Source organism: Limanda limanda, chromosome 21 (genome assembly GCF_963576545.1).
Source record: "Limanda limanda chromosome 21, fLimLim1.1, whole genome shotgun sequence".
Lineage (NCBI taxonomy): Eukaryota > Metazoa > Chordata > Actinopteri > Pleuronectiformes > Pleuronectidae > Limanda > Limanda limanda.
Window position 1 is genome coordinate 6,696,366 of NC_083656.1, and position 21,699 is coordinate 6,718,064.

General features: G+C 41.3%; 1 protein-coding gene across 1 annotated transcript; it reads left to right on the forward strand.

Moving 5' to 3' along the window:
* Positions 1-992: 992 nt before the first annotated feature.
* fra10ac1 (FRA10A associated CGG repeat 1) lies at positions 993-16,350 on the forward strand. Its single transcript, XM_061095010.1, has 14 exons — positions 993-1,056; positions 1,676-1,755; positions 1,872-1,964; positions 2,580-2,625; positions 2,784-2,860; positions 3,063-3,146; positions 3,266-3,350; positions 5,873-5,918; positions 12,157-12,270; positions 13,446-13,488; positions 14,342-14,475; positions 14,635-14,685; positions 15,508-15,586; positions 16,180-16,350. The coding sequence occupies exons 1-14, from the start codon at positions 1,042-1,044 to the stop codon at positions 16,220-16,222; spliced, it is 990 nt and encodes a 329-aa protein (XP_060950993.1). The 5' UTR covers positions 993-1,041; the 3' UTR covers positions 16,223-16,350.
* Positions 16,351-21,699: the final 5,349 nt, after the last annotated feature.

Consider the following 21,699-nt stretch of genomic DNA (forward strand, 5'->3'; position numbering starts at 1 on the left):
ACGTGCCAATAAAAGATATTAAACATCTTACATATTGATGAATTATATGTTGAAACCTCAGCATTGTCCTTGGAAAATAAGGAGGTTGGTGTGGACTAGATGTTGTGTGAAAAATTACCTGTAATTATTGCTGAAAACCAATTTCCCTACGGGGACAAATACAGAATCTAACGCATTCTTTTTATATTGAATTAATGAAAAATATATATCATTGATAGTCTATTATTATATCCCCCTGCTCTATAATGGAGTAATGATATGTAGAAAAACACAGCGCTGATTTTCATAAATATTTTTTCCAGGACTACAAATGTTAACAACCATCCATACTTCACTATATTATCCGTCTCTTCCTTCACACATTGACTGCTTTGTTGGGATCCGTGGGTTGTGAAACACTGGACTTTTGTTCCACGCACTGGGCTGAACTCTGACCTCCCGTGACCTCCGACAACTCGAGAACTCAATTATATGGACGCAGCATAATACCCTCTTTATTTCCATCTACAGCTCAAACGCCCACACGTGTCCTCACATCGTCCCTCAGGAGGAAATGAACAACACGATGCTCAATGAATCATCATTATTAAGTGTAAATGGGCCATTTCCTCTGAAATGAAAGTCTGTGTCTGATGTAGTTCTCCTCCTCTGTTCTCTCTCCAGTAGGTATTGATTATTCATTTGTTCATGTGTTGTGATAGTAGCCTTCCCTACCATAAATATTGAATAATAATATATATAATAACCCTGATGGATGAACTGAGTGAGATTGACTTTATTCAGAAGCCTATAGAGATCATAATAAATCACTTTTAATATCGCTAAGGGAACACACTGGTTTAAAATCACAACATGGCTCCTGTATTAATATTCATGTCCCAGGATAAAAAACCCATCTTCATCTTCTCTTTGCTCATTTGTCTCACTCGAGCAGCAAGCTGACGTCATCAACCCGCGACGCTTCCAGTTACGTCATCACCCACCGACGGACGATTTCAGTTTGTAAACATTTGGGAGGAGACAACAGCGACGAGAGAAAATATGGATCTAGTGAAGGTGAGTTTGTAAACACTTCAGTTTTTTAAAGGTTAAAAGGTTTGGAGAAGAGTGTTTAGTGTTTGTAGCGTGTTTGTTTTTAGCCAGTTAGCATGAGAGCTAAGCCTGAAGATGAGCTAGCCTCAGGTTTCTGCTCCTGTTTCATGTTTCTCTCCTGATTCTTCCTGGTTTGTTTTCACTTTAACGCGACTGAAACCAGCTCTGGTGAAGCTTTACATTTAATGTTTTTATTGTCTCATAAGAAAAAAGCCTGTTACCAATGACTTCACAGAGACAGAACCACGAGAAGCAGCAGGAACAAGACACAAATTTAAAGGGGTGAACATCTGGTCTTCCTAGGGTCCTGAACATAAACACACAACACAGACAAGGAGAGTTAGGGCTCCATGTGTGCAGCAGATAATAGTGGTGGTTATTTTAAACCATTTCCATTGGTCAGTGCAACTATATCTACTGTGGTATGTGCAGTGAAGCAACACCCAGTACAGTACAGCTAATGTGATGCTATTTGAAATGTGTCTCGTTCTGCAGGTAGGTACGTTTGTGTGTGTAAATGCATTGTGTTTGATTCAGATGTAAAAACCCATCAACACACAAATGAGTTCCTGTGTTTCCTCAGGTGCACGGAGCCGGTGGCTACGACTCGGACTTCAGTGACGATGACGCGCAGGGGGAGACGTCAGACCGAGGCCTTAAGAGGTACAAGTAACAACGGATAATGTGATGAAAGACACAAGTACTTATTCTGGCATCTCTGTCTCCAGTTGTATACAATGAGTAAAACGTTTGGCACGTTTATTTCTATCTTTTGTCAGGAAAAGGGAAGAGGAAATCCTACAGAAGCCGTTCCAGAAAGCTCGTCGCTCCAAGGTGGCTCTACGGAGTTTACACACGAATGAGGTGGACAGGTATTGTACACTCAGTCACTTTAAATATAATTTTGTCTTTAATTATAATTCATGTTAAATTATGGCAAAGCTTACTCCTCATGTCCATCTTGTAGCGTATTGCTCCTCCGGAATTGAGAGTAATCCATATTCAACCACCCGTGTTGTATCTGTGCTGTTCGCATTGTGATCTGTTCTAGTAATATATAAGAGCCTATATGCCTATATTTAAATGAAATCATTCAATCAAATTAAACTTTTATTCCACAGTCTGTGTGTACATGATTTATGAACAAATTGAAAATGAAAAAAAGGACAGTGTTATATTTTTAAGTTCGAAAACTCATCATGAACATAACCCCCCAGAGAATATATTTGATTTCAAGTATTCATTCATGGGGGATACCAGAGAGACAAAACTATTTATCAAAAGGCTAAATTTTACTTTAAGTTGAGTTTATGACAGACAATATAAAAATGTACCCAGATATTGTCATCAAAAAGACCAGACTGACAAATATTGTTATCTATGCGCAGACGTATACAGAGAAGTTTGTAAAGCATATATGAATCATATAAAAATGAACTAAATATGCTGTAAACATTGGAGATAAGAGTCTTTTCCCTTTTTTTCAGAGAGGAGGCCAGGAACAGAAGAGCCCACCTGATATCAATGAATGCTGTATCCTTTCTCTTTCCTTTTTTGTTCTTTTAAAGATTTGTAAAATGATAAAATAGAATGATCACTAACTACAAAATACTTTACAAATACAATAAAGTTTTTGCAGTGTGCTGAAGTTAACATTCATAGAAATACTGACCTTAAGCAGATGTCCCCAGTTTGAGCGACATAAGAAGTTTGTTGGTGACTACATACTTTATTATGGAGGAAAGATGGCTGACCTCAAACGTGATGTGTAAGTACCGTACCTAACAATCAATAAAGTCATCTTCTGTCTGAAACTAAAGAGAATATAAGTAACCATAACAGATCATTACAAACACATTGTTTTCAGCTAATTATATACTTGATTCACCAGAAGTAGTTGTATCATAATCATTCTTCTTATATGCGTATTTGGGATTTTAAGCTTCTTGTTTACCTTTTGTTTCCATCAGAGCTAAAGACAAAACAGATCTGGATGTGCTGCGTGAGAATCATCGGTTCCTCTGGAGGGACGAGGACGAGGACGACTTGACATGGTGATCATACATTGTCCAACTATTCATAGAGGCTGCTTTAACATTCAGTCTGCTCCTGGTTATTCTTCTATTCTGTATTAGCATCTGTTAATCTTACTTCTGGACTTATTCTGTTCCAGGGAGCAAGAACTCGCCAAGAAGTATTATGACAAGCTGTTTAAAGAGTACTGCATAGCGGATCTCAGCAGATACAAGGAAAATAAGGTGGGACCAATAGAGTAATTGATTAAACGGTTTAAAATGAGAAACCTGGTAGCACAGGGTTATGTTTATTTAAAATGTTTGAATGTAGCAACTTGGTAAAATGTAACGTTATCACATCAGTAAAAAGTAAAGGACTTTCTAGCTAATTATGTGTCTGTGTAATGGGACTTTCAGTAACTCCCCTGTGTAAACGGAGCTGTCGACAGCAGCAGAGTAAGAAAAATAAAGCGAAAACGAAGTGACAATTCTCATAAAGTGAAATTAAGTTACCATACTTACAAAATGTAATGAAAGAAAATAATGTAGTGACTTTCGACACTGCAGCCGTCCAAGACACCACTGCCAGGACTTGGCAGGAGGATCCATTTTGGCACTGTGCTCCAATATGACACTAATTGCCCCAGTGGTGGTGCCACGAGTTAAGGGTGAACTTTCATAACTTAGACACTAATAGCCACCACAGGTCCATTTTAGATATGAGTTAGGGTTATGATGTGGTTTGGCACTGAGCTCGGTCTGTAGTGACCACATTCAGTGTTAAACTCCAGGACAATGTGCTTTCGGCTCGATCACTGCACTGTACAGCCATGGCCAAAAGTTTTGAGAATGACATAAGTATTGGTTTTCACAAAGTGTGTTGTTTCAGTGTTTTCATATCTTTTTATCAGATGTAACTATGGTATACTGAAGTATAATAACAAGCATTTCATAAGTGTCAAAGGATTTTATTGACAATTACATTAAGTTTATGCAAAGAGTCAATATTTGCAGTGTTGACCCTTCCTTTTCAAGACCTCTGCAAGTCGCCCTGGTATGCTGTCAATTAACTTCTGGGCCACATCCTGACTGATGTTAGCTCATTCTTGCATAATCAATGCTTGGACTTTGTCAGAATTTGGATTAATTTGGATTAAATTGGATTAATGTCTGGGGAGTTTCCTAGCCATGGACCCAAAATTTTTATGTTTTGTTCCCCGAGCCACTTAGTTATCACTTTCGCTTGATGGCAAGGTGCTCCTTCATGCTGGAAGAGGCATTGTTCCACACCAAACTGTTCTTGGATGGTTGGGACAAGTGGCTCTCTGAGGATGTTTTGGTACCATTCTTTATTCATGGCTGTGTTCTTTGGCAAAATTGTTAGTGAGCCCACTCCCTTGACTGAGAAGCAACCCCACACATTAATGTTCTCAGGATGCTTTACTGTTGGCACGACACAGGACTGATGGTAGCGCTCACCTTTTCTTCTCCAGACAAGCTTTTTTCCAGATGCCCTAAACAATCGGTAAGGGGATTCATCAGAAAAATGTACTTTTCCCTAGTCCTCAGCAGTCCAATCCTTATACCTTTGAGAGATTATTAGTCTGTCCCTGATGTTTTTCCTGGAGATAAATGGATTCTTTGCTGCCCTTCTTGACACCAGGCCATCCTCCAAAAGTCTTTGTGTCGCTGTGCGTGCAGATGCACTCACACCTGCCTGCTGTCATTCCTGACCAACCTCTGCACTAGTGGTGCCCCGATCCTGCAGTTGAATCAACTTTAGGAGACGGTCTTGGCGCTTGCTGGACTTCCTTGGGCGCCCTGAAGCCTTTTTAACAATAATTGAACCTCTCTCCTTGAAGTTCTTGATGATCCGATAAATGGTAAATTCAGGTGCAATCTACCTGGCAGCAATATCCTGGCCTCTGAAGTCCTTTTTGTGCAAAGCAATGATGACTGCACGTGTTTCCTTGCAGGTAACCATGGTTAACAGAGGAAGAATAATGATTTCAAGCATCACCCTCCTTTTAAAGCTTCCAGTCTGCTATTCTGTCTAAATCAGCATGACAGAGTGATCTCCAGACTTGTCCTCATCGACACTCTCCCCTGTGTTAACAAGAGAATCACTGACATGATGTCAGCTGGTCCTTCTGTAGCAGAGCTGAAATGCAGTGGAAATGGTTTTTTGGGGAATAAGTTCATTTTCGTGGCAAAGAGGGACTTTGCAATTAATTGCAATTCATCTGATCACTCTTCATAACATTCTTGAGTATATGCAAATTGCCATTATAAAAACTGAGGTAGCAGACTTTGTGAAAATGTATATTTGTGTCATTCTCAAAACTTTTGGCCACGGCTGTACATGATGCGATACTGAGATATCCTTTAAACTCATGTGATATCTCAGGCTGTGATGATGACACACTATTTTATTGCTAATTGTTATTTGCACATCTAACATATTACTCAGATTGACAAAAGTTGTGATGAGAGGCCAATATAGATAGAAGTAAGAGTCAACAGCTCTGATTCTCAGGTCCAGTTGTCTCAAAAATGTACATAAATATATCTAATTCAAAGAATATTCAGATTTTCTTTATTATTTCATATGCAGTGACCAGTTGCATCAGTATCACAGGTTTAATGAGAGGTAAATTAGATGTGACAGAGGAATCCACTGGAAGACCTGTGATCTCTATTGTGTGTTTATCTTATTGTGATTTTGTTAACTCATATGGATCTTTTCTTTAATTTGTATCCAACAGTTTGGATTTCGTTGGCGGACTGAGAGTGAAGTTGTCTCTGGCAAAGGTATGACTTTGAATTTTATACTTATAGATTTATATATGTTTTACACTATGCAGTATTCAATTTACATTCACTTGTTTGTTTTAACTAGAGAAACCCTGAAAACATAATTTTTTAAATAGTCACCTTTAAGTTTTTAGTATGTCACTCACCAATTTTTTTTTAAAAGATTATAGATGATGAGAGATCTTCAAAAATAATAAATAATATATAAAATCAATTGTAAGAAAAACATTTAGCTTCCTGTTTGGGAGGTTTTTGTGACTTTCAGATGTTGCAGTTTGATGGACATTTGTACCTAAAGCTTATTTTATCTTGACATAGGTAGAACAAAACAGTTCACACCCATCTCCACTGGATGGCGACAGAGATAAAGAATAAAATAACAGCGAGAGCTGAGGAGAACCAACACAGCAGTTCACTGTGCAGCACACAGAGGATACAGCTATTTTACAATTATACTCCTCTCACTTAGCTGAAAAGCTTTCAAATGTTTGACCTTTTTGCTGAATGTCTTTGTTAATTTGCGGCTTCCTACCTCCGCAGACTATCCACTCCATTTAATAATCGATTCCGCAGATGACTCAACCAAACGGAGCCTCCCACACACCTAATATTTCAGTTCTCTGTGTTATGTCTCACACCCAGAGAAGAACCTCATTGTACTTTTGCACCTGGACAGTTTGGCAGCGCTGTGACGATCACAGTCTATTAGTTGTTCATGATCAACACCTCCTCTCTGTCTGCTGCTTCCTCCGTGTGACAGTGACATATATTTATAGAAGGGACTGTATCATTAACTCACAGAGGGTGAACCAGCTAATTTAACTGCCTTGAGCCCCCCCAGCACCACTCTCACTCACACACACACACACACACACACACACATTTTTGTCTTTCTATAGGACACTCATTGAGATGATGCATTCAAAGGCCCCTTACCCTAATTGTAACCGTAACACTGCAACTAAGTTTTTACCCACAATCAGCCTTTTGACATTGTGAGGACCAACCAAAATGCCCTCACTTTCCAAAAATGTCCTTGTTAAGAAGTCTCACACAATTTTAAAATAATTTTCTCATGTTAACATCAACACAGCTTCACCAACATACAGAGAATGTCTGAGAAAGCTGACTAAGCCAATATATTGTTCCAGATTAAGACTGGGTAATCCTGATCTCTGACAGTTCATTCCTGGTGGCAATACTCAACAGGAAGTGGGATTAGATCAGGTCAGAGTCACTTCAGCTGTCACATCTGTGATTTCTGTACATTGATGATTCCTGGAGAAACACCTCTTAAACACTATTTAGAGCTTAGGACACCGAACACCCTGAACAATCTATACTAATTTAATGTTGTGAGGTTGATCCGATGTTCTCATTCAGAGGTGGAGACATCGCTTGTGAAAACTGAAAGTTACAAGTGTTTATGTTTCTACTTCAAGTAAAGATTCAAGAGGACTTGAGTTTGATTTGATTTTAAGGCTGAGAAACATCAATCTTTAAATTACAGGCACTTTCCTGCAAAACCTGCACAAACTGTCGATGAATAATCACAGAGAAATCTTGTTGTGTTGTTTGGTTCCACCTGCATTACACCACCTTGCCAGTCCAGCCTCAGGTGTGGTGTTTGTTAGATGGCCAGACTTCTGCTTGAATTAGACAGCACCGAACTTTTCCTAATTAAACTGATCCTGCAGCTCCTTTTAAGAGACACCGCTCCTCCAGTCTGCCACGGACACCTTTTTGGAAATCATCCTCTTAGCATTTCCTGCTCTCTGCGCGCTTCAGGTCATGTTGGTATTAGGTAATGCTGACTACTCTTCACCCAATCAGGGGGATTACAGAGGGCACTGACCTTTCTTTCCATGGCCACACTGTGATATGGGATGTAGGGGTGTGCGGTGGCAAAAGTTTTGCCTTCTGTCTTCTACCGTCTTCTTCGGTGGACAGATTATGGTCTTGAACCAAGAACCCAAGAGCAGGGTCACATTATCCTTTCCCTGGAGTCCTAGGATCTCTACAGCTTAAGGAGTTCTTTTACTTTATTCTCATCCTCACCCCTTTTTGTCTTGCCCACAAACATAAATACCTCTCGCTTGAATTCTTTCCACTTGTGCACGAGGAAAGACCAGAAAGTTCTCCTATAATCAGACCTCAAAGTTGCCTGGTGGGAATTTCTGCTCAATCAAATCAGATGATTCAATTCCCTGTTTCCATAGTGATTTCTTAAGGTCCAACACACATGCTGAATGTATTTTACTCAGTTTTTTTTTACTTTTGCCAATCTTTCATTATTCCGCCAGCTTTCAGTTAATTGCTAGTGTTCTTCTTCCTCATCTTCAAAACTGCCACCAAAAGCCAATCAGTGGAATAGCGTGAAATCAGCCAGAATCACATGGTTTGAAACAAGGTCATGTCGGCACTTCTCTCCGATGTCACGCTTTCCCTGCTGGGTTTCCCTGGTGGTATAAATTGAGCTGTCAGGAGGAGGTCAAAGGCCAAAGGTAGTGGAGGCTAGGCTTGTGTTTGGTGGGCCTCCTGTCAGAGTCAGTGGAGAATCAAAGGTCTTTGCTTATATAACTCTCCTGTCCCTTTAAAAAAAAAAAGAGATGTTCCATGCTTGTCTCCACATGCTCACTTACAGTGCAGGAGTCAGGTTTGTCTGACCTCTGCTGCCTCTGTGTAACTAACACTGTGAGCTGGGGACTTAAAGCTATCACAGGGACACGCTGATCTTGGGCTTTGTTATATTTTCTGCATTGTTAGAGTTTGTGACAGTGACGTTACCCACTTGAGTTTCTAGCCATCTAATTCCACCTGTCCTCTACCATAGGACTCATTTGTCAGGATTATATAGAGCCACTAACAAATGACCGAGTTCCAATATTTTCACATCGTGTTCCATCCTGGCAGTTTCCCTTAACGTTCTGTTTTGAGGAAAAGGAAAGCGAGAGGCAACCGTTCATTTGGTTAACCTGGCGTATCTCATCTCCCTGCTCTATACAAACAAACACGTACGTCATTTCTCTTCATGAAGACCCAAGTTACGTTGTTTTTACCCAGTCTGCGTTCACAAGTGTGTCCTTGTGTGGGAGTGTGTGTGTCGGCACGAGCAAGCCAAAGAGAGAGAGGAGTCAGGAGAGTCGGAATGAAAAAGGATTCTACCAATTTAAGTCATGGATCTGATGAACCTCTGTATACTGTACTCTGATGGACACCTGCTGTGGACCACCGTTTTGGAAACACAGCCAAAGATATTTCCACATTTCTTTTAACGTTGGTCATGGAAAACCCAAAATCGCACAATGTATCGCCGCCTACAGAAGTGAAAGCTCATTAGTCGACAGCCTGCAAAGCTTTCAGACTCTAACAAAGCAATTTCAAGTGTCTCTGTATTATTAGTATTTCTCAGAGCTAAATCGAGGCAGAGGCACTGTGCAAAGCATACTCTCGGTGGCATGCAGTGCTCCTTCGTCTGCTGAGCTGACAGGATGCTGCAGGGTAAATAAAAGCTGTAAAATAAAACGAGTCTGGAGCTCCGGGTCAGCCGTCCGGACTGCTCGTCAATGTGAAGGACAGACATAAAAAGACAGAGTCTGATCCAGAGTCAGAGGTGGGACTGTGTGGTCGGAGACGCAGCCCTTCGGTTGCCATTTACATTCCCACCATTTGAAAAGTTTGCCCGAGGGCAGCGAGTGTTAATCTACCCACAGGCCGAAAATTAATTAAAGTTGCTCGACCTCTAGAGGGAGGAGCGGGGGTGGTGATTGGCGGCGAAGCAGCACTGAATACTCAAGATCAGTAACTATAACATGGAGGAAGCTGCCTGACAGACTTCAACGTCAGGATATAAACACATTTTTTGTGGGTGCAGGGTAAAGTCTATTATTTGGGCCACCTAGTTAAAGTATATAAGGCCAGCACTGATCACTTGTATTGATTAATCTCCATCTTAGAGCAGAGCCTCGTCATTTTATACACTTGCTGCTACACTGACAGGAAGCCATTCTTTAAATGAATAGTTAAAAACATTTAGGAATAAACTTATTTGCTCTCTTCCAGAATGTTCGATTACCCAGTAAGCTTTTATTATTTTCTCAGATACAAACCTAGTTTCTGAATATTCTGTTTATTTGTTTTACTTTATACAATTACTCAAGTGTGAAGGAGGTCACACAGGTGAGGTGAATGTTGTTCATGCAGCCATCTGTCCTGCGGTGTGTCCCTCCTGATCTCAGGCTGCTGACCGGGGAGCATTAGTAACCATTGACGCAGGAGCACAGGAGTTCCCTCCCTTAACAGGGTTACTGGGCTGGGGTGGTGCCAGCTCTTTTCATGGAGCACATGGGGCTCACCTGATGTGTGAGGATACCCTTGTCAACAAAAAAACCGTAGCTGGACTTTCAACGGAGAGAAAAAAGCTTTTTGTTCGGTGCTATTTTGAAAGTTTGCCTTCTGACACAAGACTGACTTAAAATTTCCCTTTTATCTTTCATGCATGAAACTGTTGGGCTCAGGGGCAGAAAACTATCAGAAACAAGCAAAGAATTCTTTTCTGACCTTGATTATGTTTAGTTTCCGACATTCATTTCATCTAAGACGTTGCCTAGTAACAGACTTCCATTGACTTGGCTCTGCCAGTGTAGCTGGAGGGTCAGACCCATTCCCTCTCTCTGTGTTGTAACCTTCACATACATCATATTCTTTTGTATTTAAAACTGACTGTCTCTCTGCAGCTGCAGCAGCAGCAAGGGTATTCAGTACCTTGTTCAAGGGCGCTGGGTTTTATGTAGGCAATGCACAAGCTTTTACCTCCTTTCATTACAGATAAAAGACAGAGTGAATGTCTTTGAGTGATTTGTGTGTGTGTGTTTGTGTGTGTGTGATGGAGGGAGGAAGACGTCATGGGAGAACTCTAGTGTCATTGTTATTGATGTCACTGATGATGGCGAAGACGAGAGAGGATTCTCTCCGGTGTCTGAGCTCCGGTCACACTTCATGCGTCATGCTAGCACGTAGTTTGGAAGGTGGCCGCGTTCCAAGGCAAACCCAGGTACTAGGTCTTAAAGGACTTAAAGGGATATGCTGGTATTTTCGATTGAGGTTTACCGATGATGAATTAAGGTTTTTTTTTTTAAATGTGGGAAGGTGAACACACAACAAACAACTTAATTGGGAGTTATCAATTTAAGTCATTGCTCAGTTTCTTAATTATATTATTGCTGTAGGTGTGACTCAAGCTACGGCAATGATGGTGAATCAGATCAGTACACCACTTTGGTCCAGGCTGGAATATTCAATAGCCATCAGATGGACTGACATGAAATTTATCTTGCGGTTCCTAAGTAAGGGAAACTATTCGAGACATGAATTTGTGATGCAGTTAATCTGGAAAATTCCTTCTTAATTCGTTAAGTGGTATGCAGTCATATCATTTGAAATACAGATATTCATATGGTCATGGTCAAAGTCAGTGGTTATGTATCAGGCAATAGAAATTAAATTGAAATCTTAAATGTGTGGTGTCTCGTGGTGACTGTTATTATTTTTTACTATTTCAACTGTTGAATAAATTGTTTGATTAGAACATCAGGCCCTTCCCGAATAAACCCAGTCTACCTCAGTAACAAACCTTTATCTTATACGGCACGTCACAGGGAAGTCTGCCTCATGGCCCAAGTGGCCCAGAGCCACTGCTGCTGGCGTCACCTCGCCCGGATATTTACAGATTCTCGATCTTAGGCAGGTGAGAGCTAGCATCACTTTCCCTTTTTGATCCTCTGCCAAGAGTGGACTGCTCTGACGCACTCGCTCCCTCTGCTACAATCTGGAGGAACCCCGGACACCAGATCAATTCCAGCGTAAGCTCCTCTTGGGATAATAGGCAGGCTGCGCAATGGCTGGATGGAGACATGAGGAGATGAGTGGAGGTGAAGAAAGGGGGATGAGTAGGAGCAGTGGCATGAAGCGGAAGGGGTGGGGGGGTTGAGGGACAGCTGTGTGGTTTGGAAATTGCCTGAAGGACAATTCGATACTGAAATAAAACATTTGGTTTAGAAATGTTATTTTAGGTTGTTTTTTTCAATTCTTTCCTTCTGTGGATTAAAATTCTTTACACACAAGAATATTTGTACATATCACTGGCTTTCTTAATTTGTACTTCTTACTAAAGTTTAATCAACATGGAGTATGTGTGTTCATGTGTAAAGTGCATGTTCTTACTGTTTTTTTGCAGGTCAGTTCCAGTGTGGAAACAAACGCTGTGAGAAGGAGGAAGGCCTGAAAAGCTGGGAGGTGAATTTTGCTTATGTGGAACACAGCGAGAAGAGGAACGCATTGGTCAAACTCAGTAAGCTAAAAAAAAAAAAACGATTACTCCAATTCTCTCCGGTCATTCCCTAGTGAAAGTTGTGTTTGTCTTCATGAATATAAGCGTGTGAGCGTGTGAGTGGTTTTGGCCTGATGGGGTTTCCTGTCTAAGAACCGGCTCATAATAATCCTCCTTCAGGTATCATACTGCAGAAAATCCTGTTAGAATAATTACCGTAATTGGAAGACCCACCAGTCATACTCAACTCAGTCGAGCAGGAAATGACAAGCTCTTTTTTACCAACTAGTGCAACAGGTCACATCCAGACATGTTGTTTCTCCTCATTAACAACAGAATATTCACTGTTGGCACTAATCCCTAATCCCGTGTTTTGACAGTAATGAAATGTGACCTGGCAAGAGAGAGCGTGAAGGTGGTTTGGTGCAGAAGAAAAAAAGTTAAATGAATCAGGAAGATGTTTTGATGATTTAAAGAATATGAGTTAATGCATAACATCTAGAAAAAATATTAAAATCTTACCTTTGTTTCCACAAGCAGTAAAACAAGAGTAGAATAGAAATGGTGTTGAGGAGTTCCTCAGGGTTCTTTCCTGGGTCCTGTTATTGATTTATTACAGTTCACACCCATTTGTATTGTATAGCAAGATAAATTGAAAGTAAAACTCAGGTTTCTAGGTTTTTTATTAAAAAAAATATTTAAAAAATGATACAATATTCATCAACGTTAAATACAAATGCCAACGTTCTCATCAACCCTGAATGGTTTAATTTAATTTAATTTAATTTAATTTAATTTAATTTAATTTAATTTAATTTAATTTAATTTAATTTAATTTAATTTAATTTAATTTAATTTAATGTAACGTATCTGTTTAACCAGCGAGTCGGTATTTTGGAGTTGAATTTCTAATAAATGAGTATCTTGTTAGTGTCGAACAATTATGATTTTTTTACATTACAAGAAAGGTTAATTTCAGTGACTTACTCTGACTGTAGCTTAAACTTCACGTCCTTGTTCACCAACATTACAATTAAGCTGTTGAAAGTGCCAGGAATCAATGCTACAGCTTCCTGATAACAGCTGCAATAATTATAATAATGATAATAATGTTGGCAGTTGTCAAATATTAAAACCATTTCTTCCACCACTGCCAAAGAGGAGTTGGTAATGATGATTCTGTGTTTCTCTTCAAGGACTCTGCCCCGAGTGCTCTTTCAAACTCAACTACCATCACAAGTAAGACAACCCACCTTTTACCCTTGATGCATTTCTACATGAAAAATGTAGGCCCCCCCTCTTTGCCCGGGATGAGTGATTTTAAAGATTGTGGAAAGTGTGCACTCATCTGCTCAAAGTGGGGCAGGTCTCCACGGAGAGAGTCAGCACACACCAGTTTGCAGCATGCGAGGAATTTAGAATTCAGTCCACGATTCACGTCCCATGTCATGAGTATCAAGAGTTTTGATGATAACTGCGTCTGTGGCTCGAGGCAATGTGTTTTCTGCTTGTCAGGCCGTGTGTCTCTTACCTCTGGAACATGATATCTCAGGAGCAGCATGAGGGAATTCCTTTAAAGTTGGCACAAAGGTTCACTTGGACTCGAGGATGAATTGGTTAGATTGTCACGGTTGAAGGTTTAGAGTCAAGGTCCCGGTGACCTCACAAAGCGTGTTTTTGGCCGTGAATCAAGTTAAATACACCAGTGAAGTCTCTAATACACATATCATATACTAAATGTATTACATTACAGCAACTTGACCCAACGGGAGTACTCTCACAATGTTTTGATTTTCATGAGTGGAAACTGGGCAGAGCTGTATGTTATAATTGAGCTTGGGTTGGATAGAGTGGGAGTATGAAGTGAAATGACTCAGGAACATCCAGCGCTGCCGTTTTTATTCTAACTGGTCTTTTATGTTCCAGCAGACTTCCTATCAAAAGCCAGAGAAAGTCCTATCACTTGAGCCAAGATTTGTTCACACAGCTCTGAAAGTGCCTTTGGCTGTGAGAGGTTTCACGCTGTATGTCTAGAAGTGGCTGCTTTATGTTTTTGAAATACAGTTTGGCCAACTTGTGATTCTGCTTGTAGGAGAAAAGAAGTGAAAGCAAAGACAAAGACGGAGCGTGTATCAGAGGAGAACCAGGAGCCGCCGCTGAAGAAGAGTAGGAAGAGGAAGAGAACGTCTTCTCATTCCAAGAAGCACAAAAACAAGAGGCGCAGAGGTAAGACTCATCTCATCCCCCCCATAACTATGGCTGTGATCTTGTGTAAGAGTCAGAGGGAGCAGCCGTGTTTACTTTCTGTTCTTGGAAAATATGTTGATTTTTATATTGTGTTGTTTTTTATTCCACTTGTTTACATATCCTTCTGTTTCATTGCAGATCGATCTGCCTCTTCCAGTAGCTCAGAGGAGTCAAAGAACTCGGACAAAGGTAACATGTATAACACACACACACACACACACACACAGGTACCTCCCCCATTTCAAAATACACACATTGCGTAGTTTATGATCGTCTCCCTGGCGCCCTGCAGGTCATGACCTTCCAATTCCATTTTTTCTGCTCTGCTCTCCTTCTCCTCATTCCTCAACCATAACAGTTTTCATGTCTTTTTGCCCTTCACTGAGTCCCCCCCCCCCCTCTCTACCATGTTCTAGTTCTGTTTATTCCGAGGTCTGTGTGGGAAGGTGACGATACAAAACAAACTTTCTCAGTCCAGAGGTCATGTCATTGACCTCAATGTGCATTAGAATCCATAAACAAACACCCTCACCTTTTAGGACATTATAAACTTAAGACTGACTAAAATACAGAGCCACATGATGAGTTACTGGTGCAAACCAACTCAACCCAGTGAACCCAGGGTGTTTTGGCTCCTGGATATGTATGGCCCCAAGTCAGTTGCCCACTTTCATCAGTGTCTAAATCAGGTCCTCTATATTTTAGGCTGTATATTTTTTCCTTTCATCAAAACATCAACTTAAATTCTTCAGAATTCAACTAAAAGATAAGCGGTCATTGGAATTTCCCTTTGATTCTTAGAACTAAGAAAATACACGTGTTTAGTTCTGGAAACATTAGATTTGTTCTCAACAGGTTCTCCAACAACACTGTTCACTGTAGACTGAACATAAACCCGTTCAAGCTGATTCATCCTGATGAACAAGATGTTAAACCTCATGACCAAGGGTCACTGGTCGACCTAATTTGTCCCAGAAGTCCGACTGACGCCCTCTGAAACTCTCCTTCCAGACTCTGAAGCTGAGGACGGGGACCAATCGGACGCTGTCCACTGGCAAGGACCCGCCCCTGCCGTGGAGGAAAAGTCAAGGTGAGGCTAACAGCTAATGTTCATATAGGTTCATACCCAGTAAGCCCCTGTAAGACCATCAAAGACGGTCTTTAACACTTAGTGCACATTGCTTGCTGACCTTCATGCAGTGTGTGGACCACTTAGATAGCCCACCCAGAGCCGTCCTGGACCTGAGCGGATGTTAATGTCTTCCATGCTGACATTTAGATTTATGATCAGAGATATTACTGCAAAGAGAGAGAGACAGTGTTAACTCAAGGATATCTACTCCCGGGGCAAATCTCGGAGCTCAAGACAAAACTGGATAAAAATGACTCGAGCACAGAAAGAGTCGTGTTCTTCAATTCTTTCAATGAAATTGTGTTTGAGTTTAATTTCATGTTACAGTCACAAACACAACCATCAGGGGCAACATTAAAACATGCTCCACCTTCATAGCTACTCAACAGAATAAGGTTCTTGTGAGTCGGTGTTCCGTATCAGTGTTGGTGTTTTATTCATCTACAGGCTGAATAAAAGGTACCAAATTTCAAAGGCCACCCAAAGAAAGATGGTACAGTCTGTGTCATGGGCAGAAACTAACATCTCTGTGATTTTGTTTATCTGTTCAGGGAGGAGGAGTTTGACGAGTACTTTGAAGACATGTTTCTTTGACTTCGGCCGCCCTGCTGTGACTACACTTCCTCCTGCACCCCCGCTCTGTTCCCCCGTGTCTGCAAGTAGCTTTATTTGGCTCCATGTTTCGATACTGCCACAGAAATAAACACAATGTTTACACTGTACCTGTCAGTCTTTGATTTGCCCTGTTTGATAAGATAACACGACTTTCTTTAATGTCCATATCCTGCATTTTCACTGAAGATAAAATCACACAAATGTTGTGTCACACGGCTTCCATACACATATGCAAATACTAGTTTGTTGAAAGCATATATGCAGACTCACCTGTTAACAGTAGCAACACAATGCATGGCCCTCATGACCAACAGGAACCTGAAAGACGGGCGTTTGTTTTCACCCTCATCACTTTGTACCAGAGCAGCGATCTGTGTCTTTAGCTGCACTTTCAACTACCTTCCCTGGTAATAACTGTAAGATAATAACATGAACTTCATGGGTCATAATTGTACATACTCCTCAGGCTTCCTCACGTTAAGAACAAGATGGTTAGAGTCACACCAAGGGTTGCAAAGGGGCGGAAAGTGTCCAGTAAATTTCCGGAAACTTTCCACGGGAATATTACATTCGGGAATTTTGGGAATTTTGAAAAAAAAAAATACTGTGCAAATTAAACGCTGAGCAATAAAAACATCATTCAAAACACTATTTTAAAGATGTATAGAATGCAGCACACGCTGCAGGTTGAGTTTCAACCCTCCACTGTGCATTCTTCCATCACATGCACAGATAACTCCCAGCATCCTTCACTCTACAGCAGGGCTGATTGAGGCCTGCTGTAGTGTGCAGGACTAGTCAGGTAAGTTTCGATGATATTACTGGGGAAACATATTAGCATGCTGATTGAGGATTGTTCATCTGTTCATCTAGCCTATTTCCATTCATTTATCCATCAATTGTAAAATATTTTTACAGACGATTCCAATTGTTTGGCTAACTATTTATATCTCGTGTTTTTTTACAAACATTTTTCTCATCTTATTCTACAGAACAATGCCACATGCACTATCTCATGTGTGGAGACATTTCACCCCATCCAATGTAGAAGGATAGGCTGTGTACATTTGCAAATACTGTGCAAAGACCTATGTTAAGAATGACACAACGATGCAGAAGCATATAGTCAAGTGCCCAAAGTTTCCTCAGGGCTCAAATCAGCCTATGACACAACAAAATGTTTATATTTATGTCTGTATATGACAAGGTAAATACAGTTAGTATAAATTACCCACAACATTTCCAGTTTATTCCTGTTAATTCCCGTATATTCCCGCTAATTCCCATGGAAAGTTTCCAACTTTAAATATTCCCAGAATTTTGCAACCCTAGTCACACCACAGAACAAGTCTCTTTATTTCTGAGCTGACGGACTTCTGTCTCTGTGCATCGGGCCCAGGATCATCTTTGCTGTTTCATCTGGCAATAACTTGGTTGTCATGGTGGATTCTTGTACTAGGAGACAGCTCTGAGGGACACCAGTGCTGATTGATGTGGGATTTGAGAGGGAAGTGTCGACCCGAACATGCCGAGTGTGACGTTAAAGAGGAATATTATCATTTTAAAAGGTTTATGCTCATGGGTTTCATGGGTTGTAATGACGCATCGACTTCCTGCTCAAGAAACGACACCAGGTTCATCTCTGTACATGTTATTTTAGGCACAGGTGTAATTATTGATTTCTTCCAGAGGGTGGGGATGGTGTGCAAGTCACAGGTTTTCTTTTTTTGGGGAGGGGGGAAGATGGGTCGCCATGGTGATGTCAGCTCCTCTTCACATGTTTTGAGGAGAATATGAAGAGATGCCATCTGGCTCTGCAGGCTCTTGGTGCGGGTGTGCTTAAAAAGTGATTGGAACCATTTAAGGGTCGAGCGCCAAACAAGAAATCCTGGTCAGAATGAGAGATTGTCTCTTAAAAATCTCTGCTTTAAAGGAGAGAAGTCCTGGAATTAAAAACTCAGTTAATAGATTTGCTTTTTACAGGTCATCAGGGACGTGTTTTTAAACTGCAGTCACATGAGCCTGCCTCTACAGTGTCCCACAGAGTTTTGGGTTGTTTGCATGAAAGTTAAGTTTGGTAATCTCCTTATGTCTCCTCCTTGCAGCTCTAAGTCTGTGGTTAAGCTCCGGCAATTTTCACTTTCTTTTTTGACATTGATGCACTCTTAAGTTACGTAAGTTTTGTTGTAAGGGTGCACGATTATTTTCTTTCTGAGGAATCACATTGTCCACACAAAACTGTAAATCAACAGTAACTATCAGACTCTACATCCTCTACTCATCTGTCACTAATTCAAACCTTTTGCAGCCTTGGTTTCTTGTTTGCTACAGTTAAAGGGATCATATGTTTGTGATCATCTCTGTTTCAATGCTGCCACCTCTGTGGAAAATTAATGAAAACAGTTCACTGCCGGCATCATGGGTTTGTGGGTCTGAAATAAAGGGACAGACTTTTAAGTCCCTCTGGGATCAATTGTAATTAACTGGTCAAAATGTCTGAGTCTCCTATACTCTCTTTGCCTGAATCTACTGTTTATCATCGACCTGGTATATTTTATTCAAGAGTTATTCTGGATCTTGCGACAGTATAAGGCTACATCGAAGAAACAAAAGAATAAACTTGCAATGTGGCACAATGGGGAAGTCATAATGAGAAAAAAAAGTCGCAACATTACGAGAATAAAATGGTCATTAAATGAGAGAAAAGACAAAATATTACCAGAATGTGACACGACTCTATTCTTGTAATGTTACGACTTTATTCACAAAACCACAGATTATTTCCTTTCATCAAATTGGCCCTAATACTCCTTCCTATAATCAAAGTAAGAAAGAAATGGTTATCTAACACGACCCTGATACCAAGAGTCAAACACGAGGATTAGCCGGCGGTGTCCCTGAACAAGGACGGACCGAAGCGCCGCCTCGACTTCAGACTTGCCCGAAGGGTGGGGGGGGGGGGCTGTGAGGATGCTGGGAGATTATAGACCTTGGCTTAAATAAAGACCATTAACGTTCCACTTAACCGCTCTGTCTGTCTCATTCAAACTTTCTTCTCTGCTTTCTCGGGAGAGGTCAGGTGCGATGTGATTGGCGACAACATAAGCTAACAGGTGGTTAAGTGGAGTGAAAAATGGCTCAATGAGCAGAACAGCTTGTTATTTTGGAGCGTGGGCAGGAAGTGGTTCCGCCCCTGGTTACACGTCTGCACCTGGATGCTTCTGCACTTGTTAGAAAAATCCTCCTAATTAATATCCTGGGATGAGTTAGTTTTGCTGAACAACAACTTTTAAAACATTTAAAGCTCCCGTACCGTCCATGTTTTACGACGCAAAAATACTCTCCTCGAAAAATCCCATTTCATAAGACCTGTTCAACAAAAGCGTGGAATCGGAAGGTAAAAAATAAATAATCCTAAAATCGTATCTATTCTTCCTTTCCTGTCGAAAAGCTCAGATTCTATAAATATGCAAATGAAATTCGCATTCAAACGCTTTTTTGAACGGAAGGAGTCTTTTTTTAAATGTTTTGCAGCAGGTGAGAGCCTGCGCCTATGAAATCACTGACTCCAAAATAGTCGGGGGGGAAAGAAAGGTCATGCTGATGCAAAAGGCAGATGAGTTTAAGTGTCCTGAAAAATTATGGATTGTAAGCATTTCTCCCTGCGTCTTGTGAGGTGACGCCTCAGCAGCAGCCTGAACTCAAACTCAGCACATACTGGAGATGCACTGCTGAAGCATGGAGGGACGCCTTGTTGCGATTTACCGTCTAAACCACCGTATCCTCGTCGAACTGATGACATAACACAATCTCAACTTTTTGTGCATGAAGAACCTGCAGCACCGGCAGGACACAGGATGTCGAGCAGAGCCAGACAGCACTGTATCGGGCAGGGATCAGAAGCAATCCACTGATCCTCTTTCCCCTGAGGGCTCATCCTGCTTTGGAGCCTCTAAGATCCCTGCACGATATATGCCTAAGAACGAGCACTGTCGCAGCTAAGCCCAGGGTTTCAAGAGTTCATTCTTTGTCTCCGTCTAACCTTCAAGTCCTCCGAGTCAGGTGTGAACCAGAGATAGAAGTGTCACCTTTGTGCGTCGGCTGTGCTAGGCTGGTTTACCCGCCGAGAAAAGACGATTTTCCTCTCTTGGTAAACCTCCATAAATTCCTTTATTTGCTTATACATATTACATCTCATGACACATACATACAGTAGAGGCCGTTTTTCATACATCAAACCATAGATTTCTAATGTCTGTCGATGGGATAAGGAGAAAGAACACAGTGCCTCGTTTTGGGATCTCACCAAGGGACGTTGGAAGAAAAGCAAGGGGCCGTTTTTTTGTAATCGCTCGAGCCGAAACAGGTGCCGGAGCCGTCCAGAGGAAACGTGTGCAGCCGGGCCGGTGAGCCGAGGTGAACTTCATGGGCTGATTCAGTTTTAGCTCCCGGCGCTTCACCTCCAGCAGCAGAGGAGGAGTTTCCAGGTAGTCCCAAAGCCATCCTGATGGGATTACGTGCGTTTGATTGATGCCTCATTGATTAGAGGAGATGACATTGTGTAACAGGGAGTCTTGTCCCCGGGAGGGACGCGGCTAAAAATGGTTTCAGCAAGTGCACAGCTGAGTTGGGGCAGGGGGGGTTGCACTTGTCAGTTCGCATCCCTGACGAGATCAAGTTCAATTCTGGGTTTTTGCGTGGAGAGGATTGGGGAGGGGGGGGGATTCACGTTGAGTTGACAATCATTCGTTGAAAGTGAAGATGCAGAACGGCCCGAACGATCTCCGTGTTTTACGAGCTCAGGGCGTCTGCAGGTTCATGTGCCGGAGGCTTCGGGCGCCTGCTCCACCTCCTCGGTAAGACGGGTATTTAAAGTCCAAAGCCGCATGGATCTCAACTGACAAATCAAATCCTATCAAGTCTTCTTACAGGAGAGGTGGTTCTGCTCTTCCCTGTTTGACAGCGGCTCTTGCCTTTTCGTCGGGGGAAGCAAACGGTTTCTCTCACATCCTTCAAATCCAATTTTTTTATTCTTCAGTTATTAATTTTTACATTTTACAATCACTATGTCGTAAACTATATACAAATCAAAGCACGTTTAAATGAAATCATTTCGCGACCCGGGAGTACGAGCCCAGAGTCGTACTCCTGCTCTAAACATTGGTGTAAATATTCTGTGTAATATAATTTCAGGTATTTTCTTTACAGTTCGTTGGACACAAATAAAACAAATAAATTCAAAACCTATGTTCTCGATGCCTGGATGTGATTTATTTGACGGATTAATCCTGAGAAGCTCGTCTCTAACTCTTCCGGCCAAGACGACGGTTCAAGTACAAAATCAGACACACAATCAAAAAAATAAATGTGTATATACTGTAGATAGATTGCATATTAAATATAAATAGACCCTCACGCAGCTCATCAGGGGGCCTCTGAGGTAAGAAAACATCAGC

Bases quoted from the DNA above. Each gene is read 5' to 3' on its own strand.
- fra10ac1 (XM_061095010.1), top strand. The intron at 2,861-3,062 runs GTAAGTACCGTA...TGTTTCCATCAG, and splicing joins GCTGACCTCAAACGTGATGT to AGCTAAAGACAAAACAGATC. The intron at 3,351-5,872 runs GTGGGACCAATA...TGTATCCAACAG, and splicing joins GCAGATACAAGGAAAATAAG to TTTGGATTTCGTTGGCGGAC.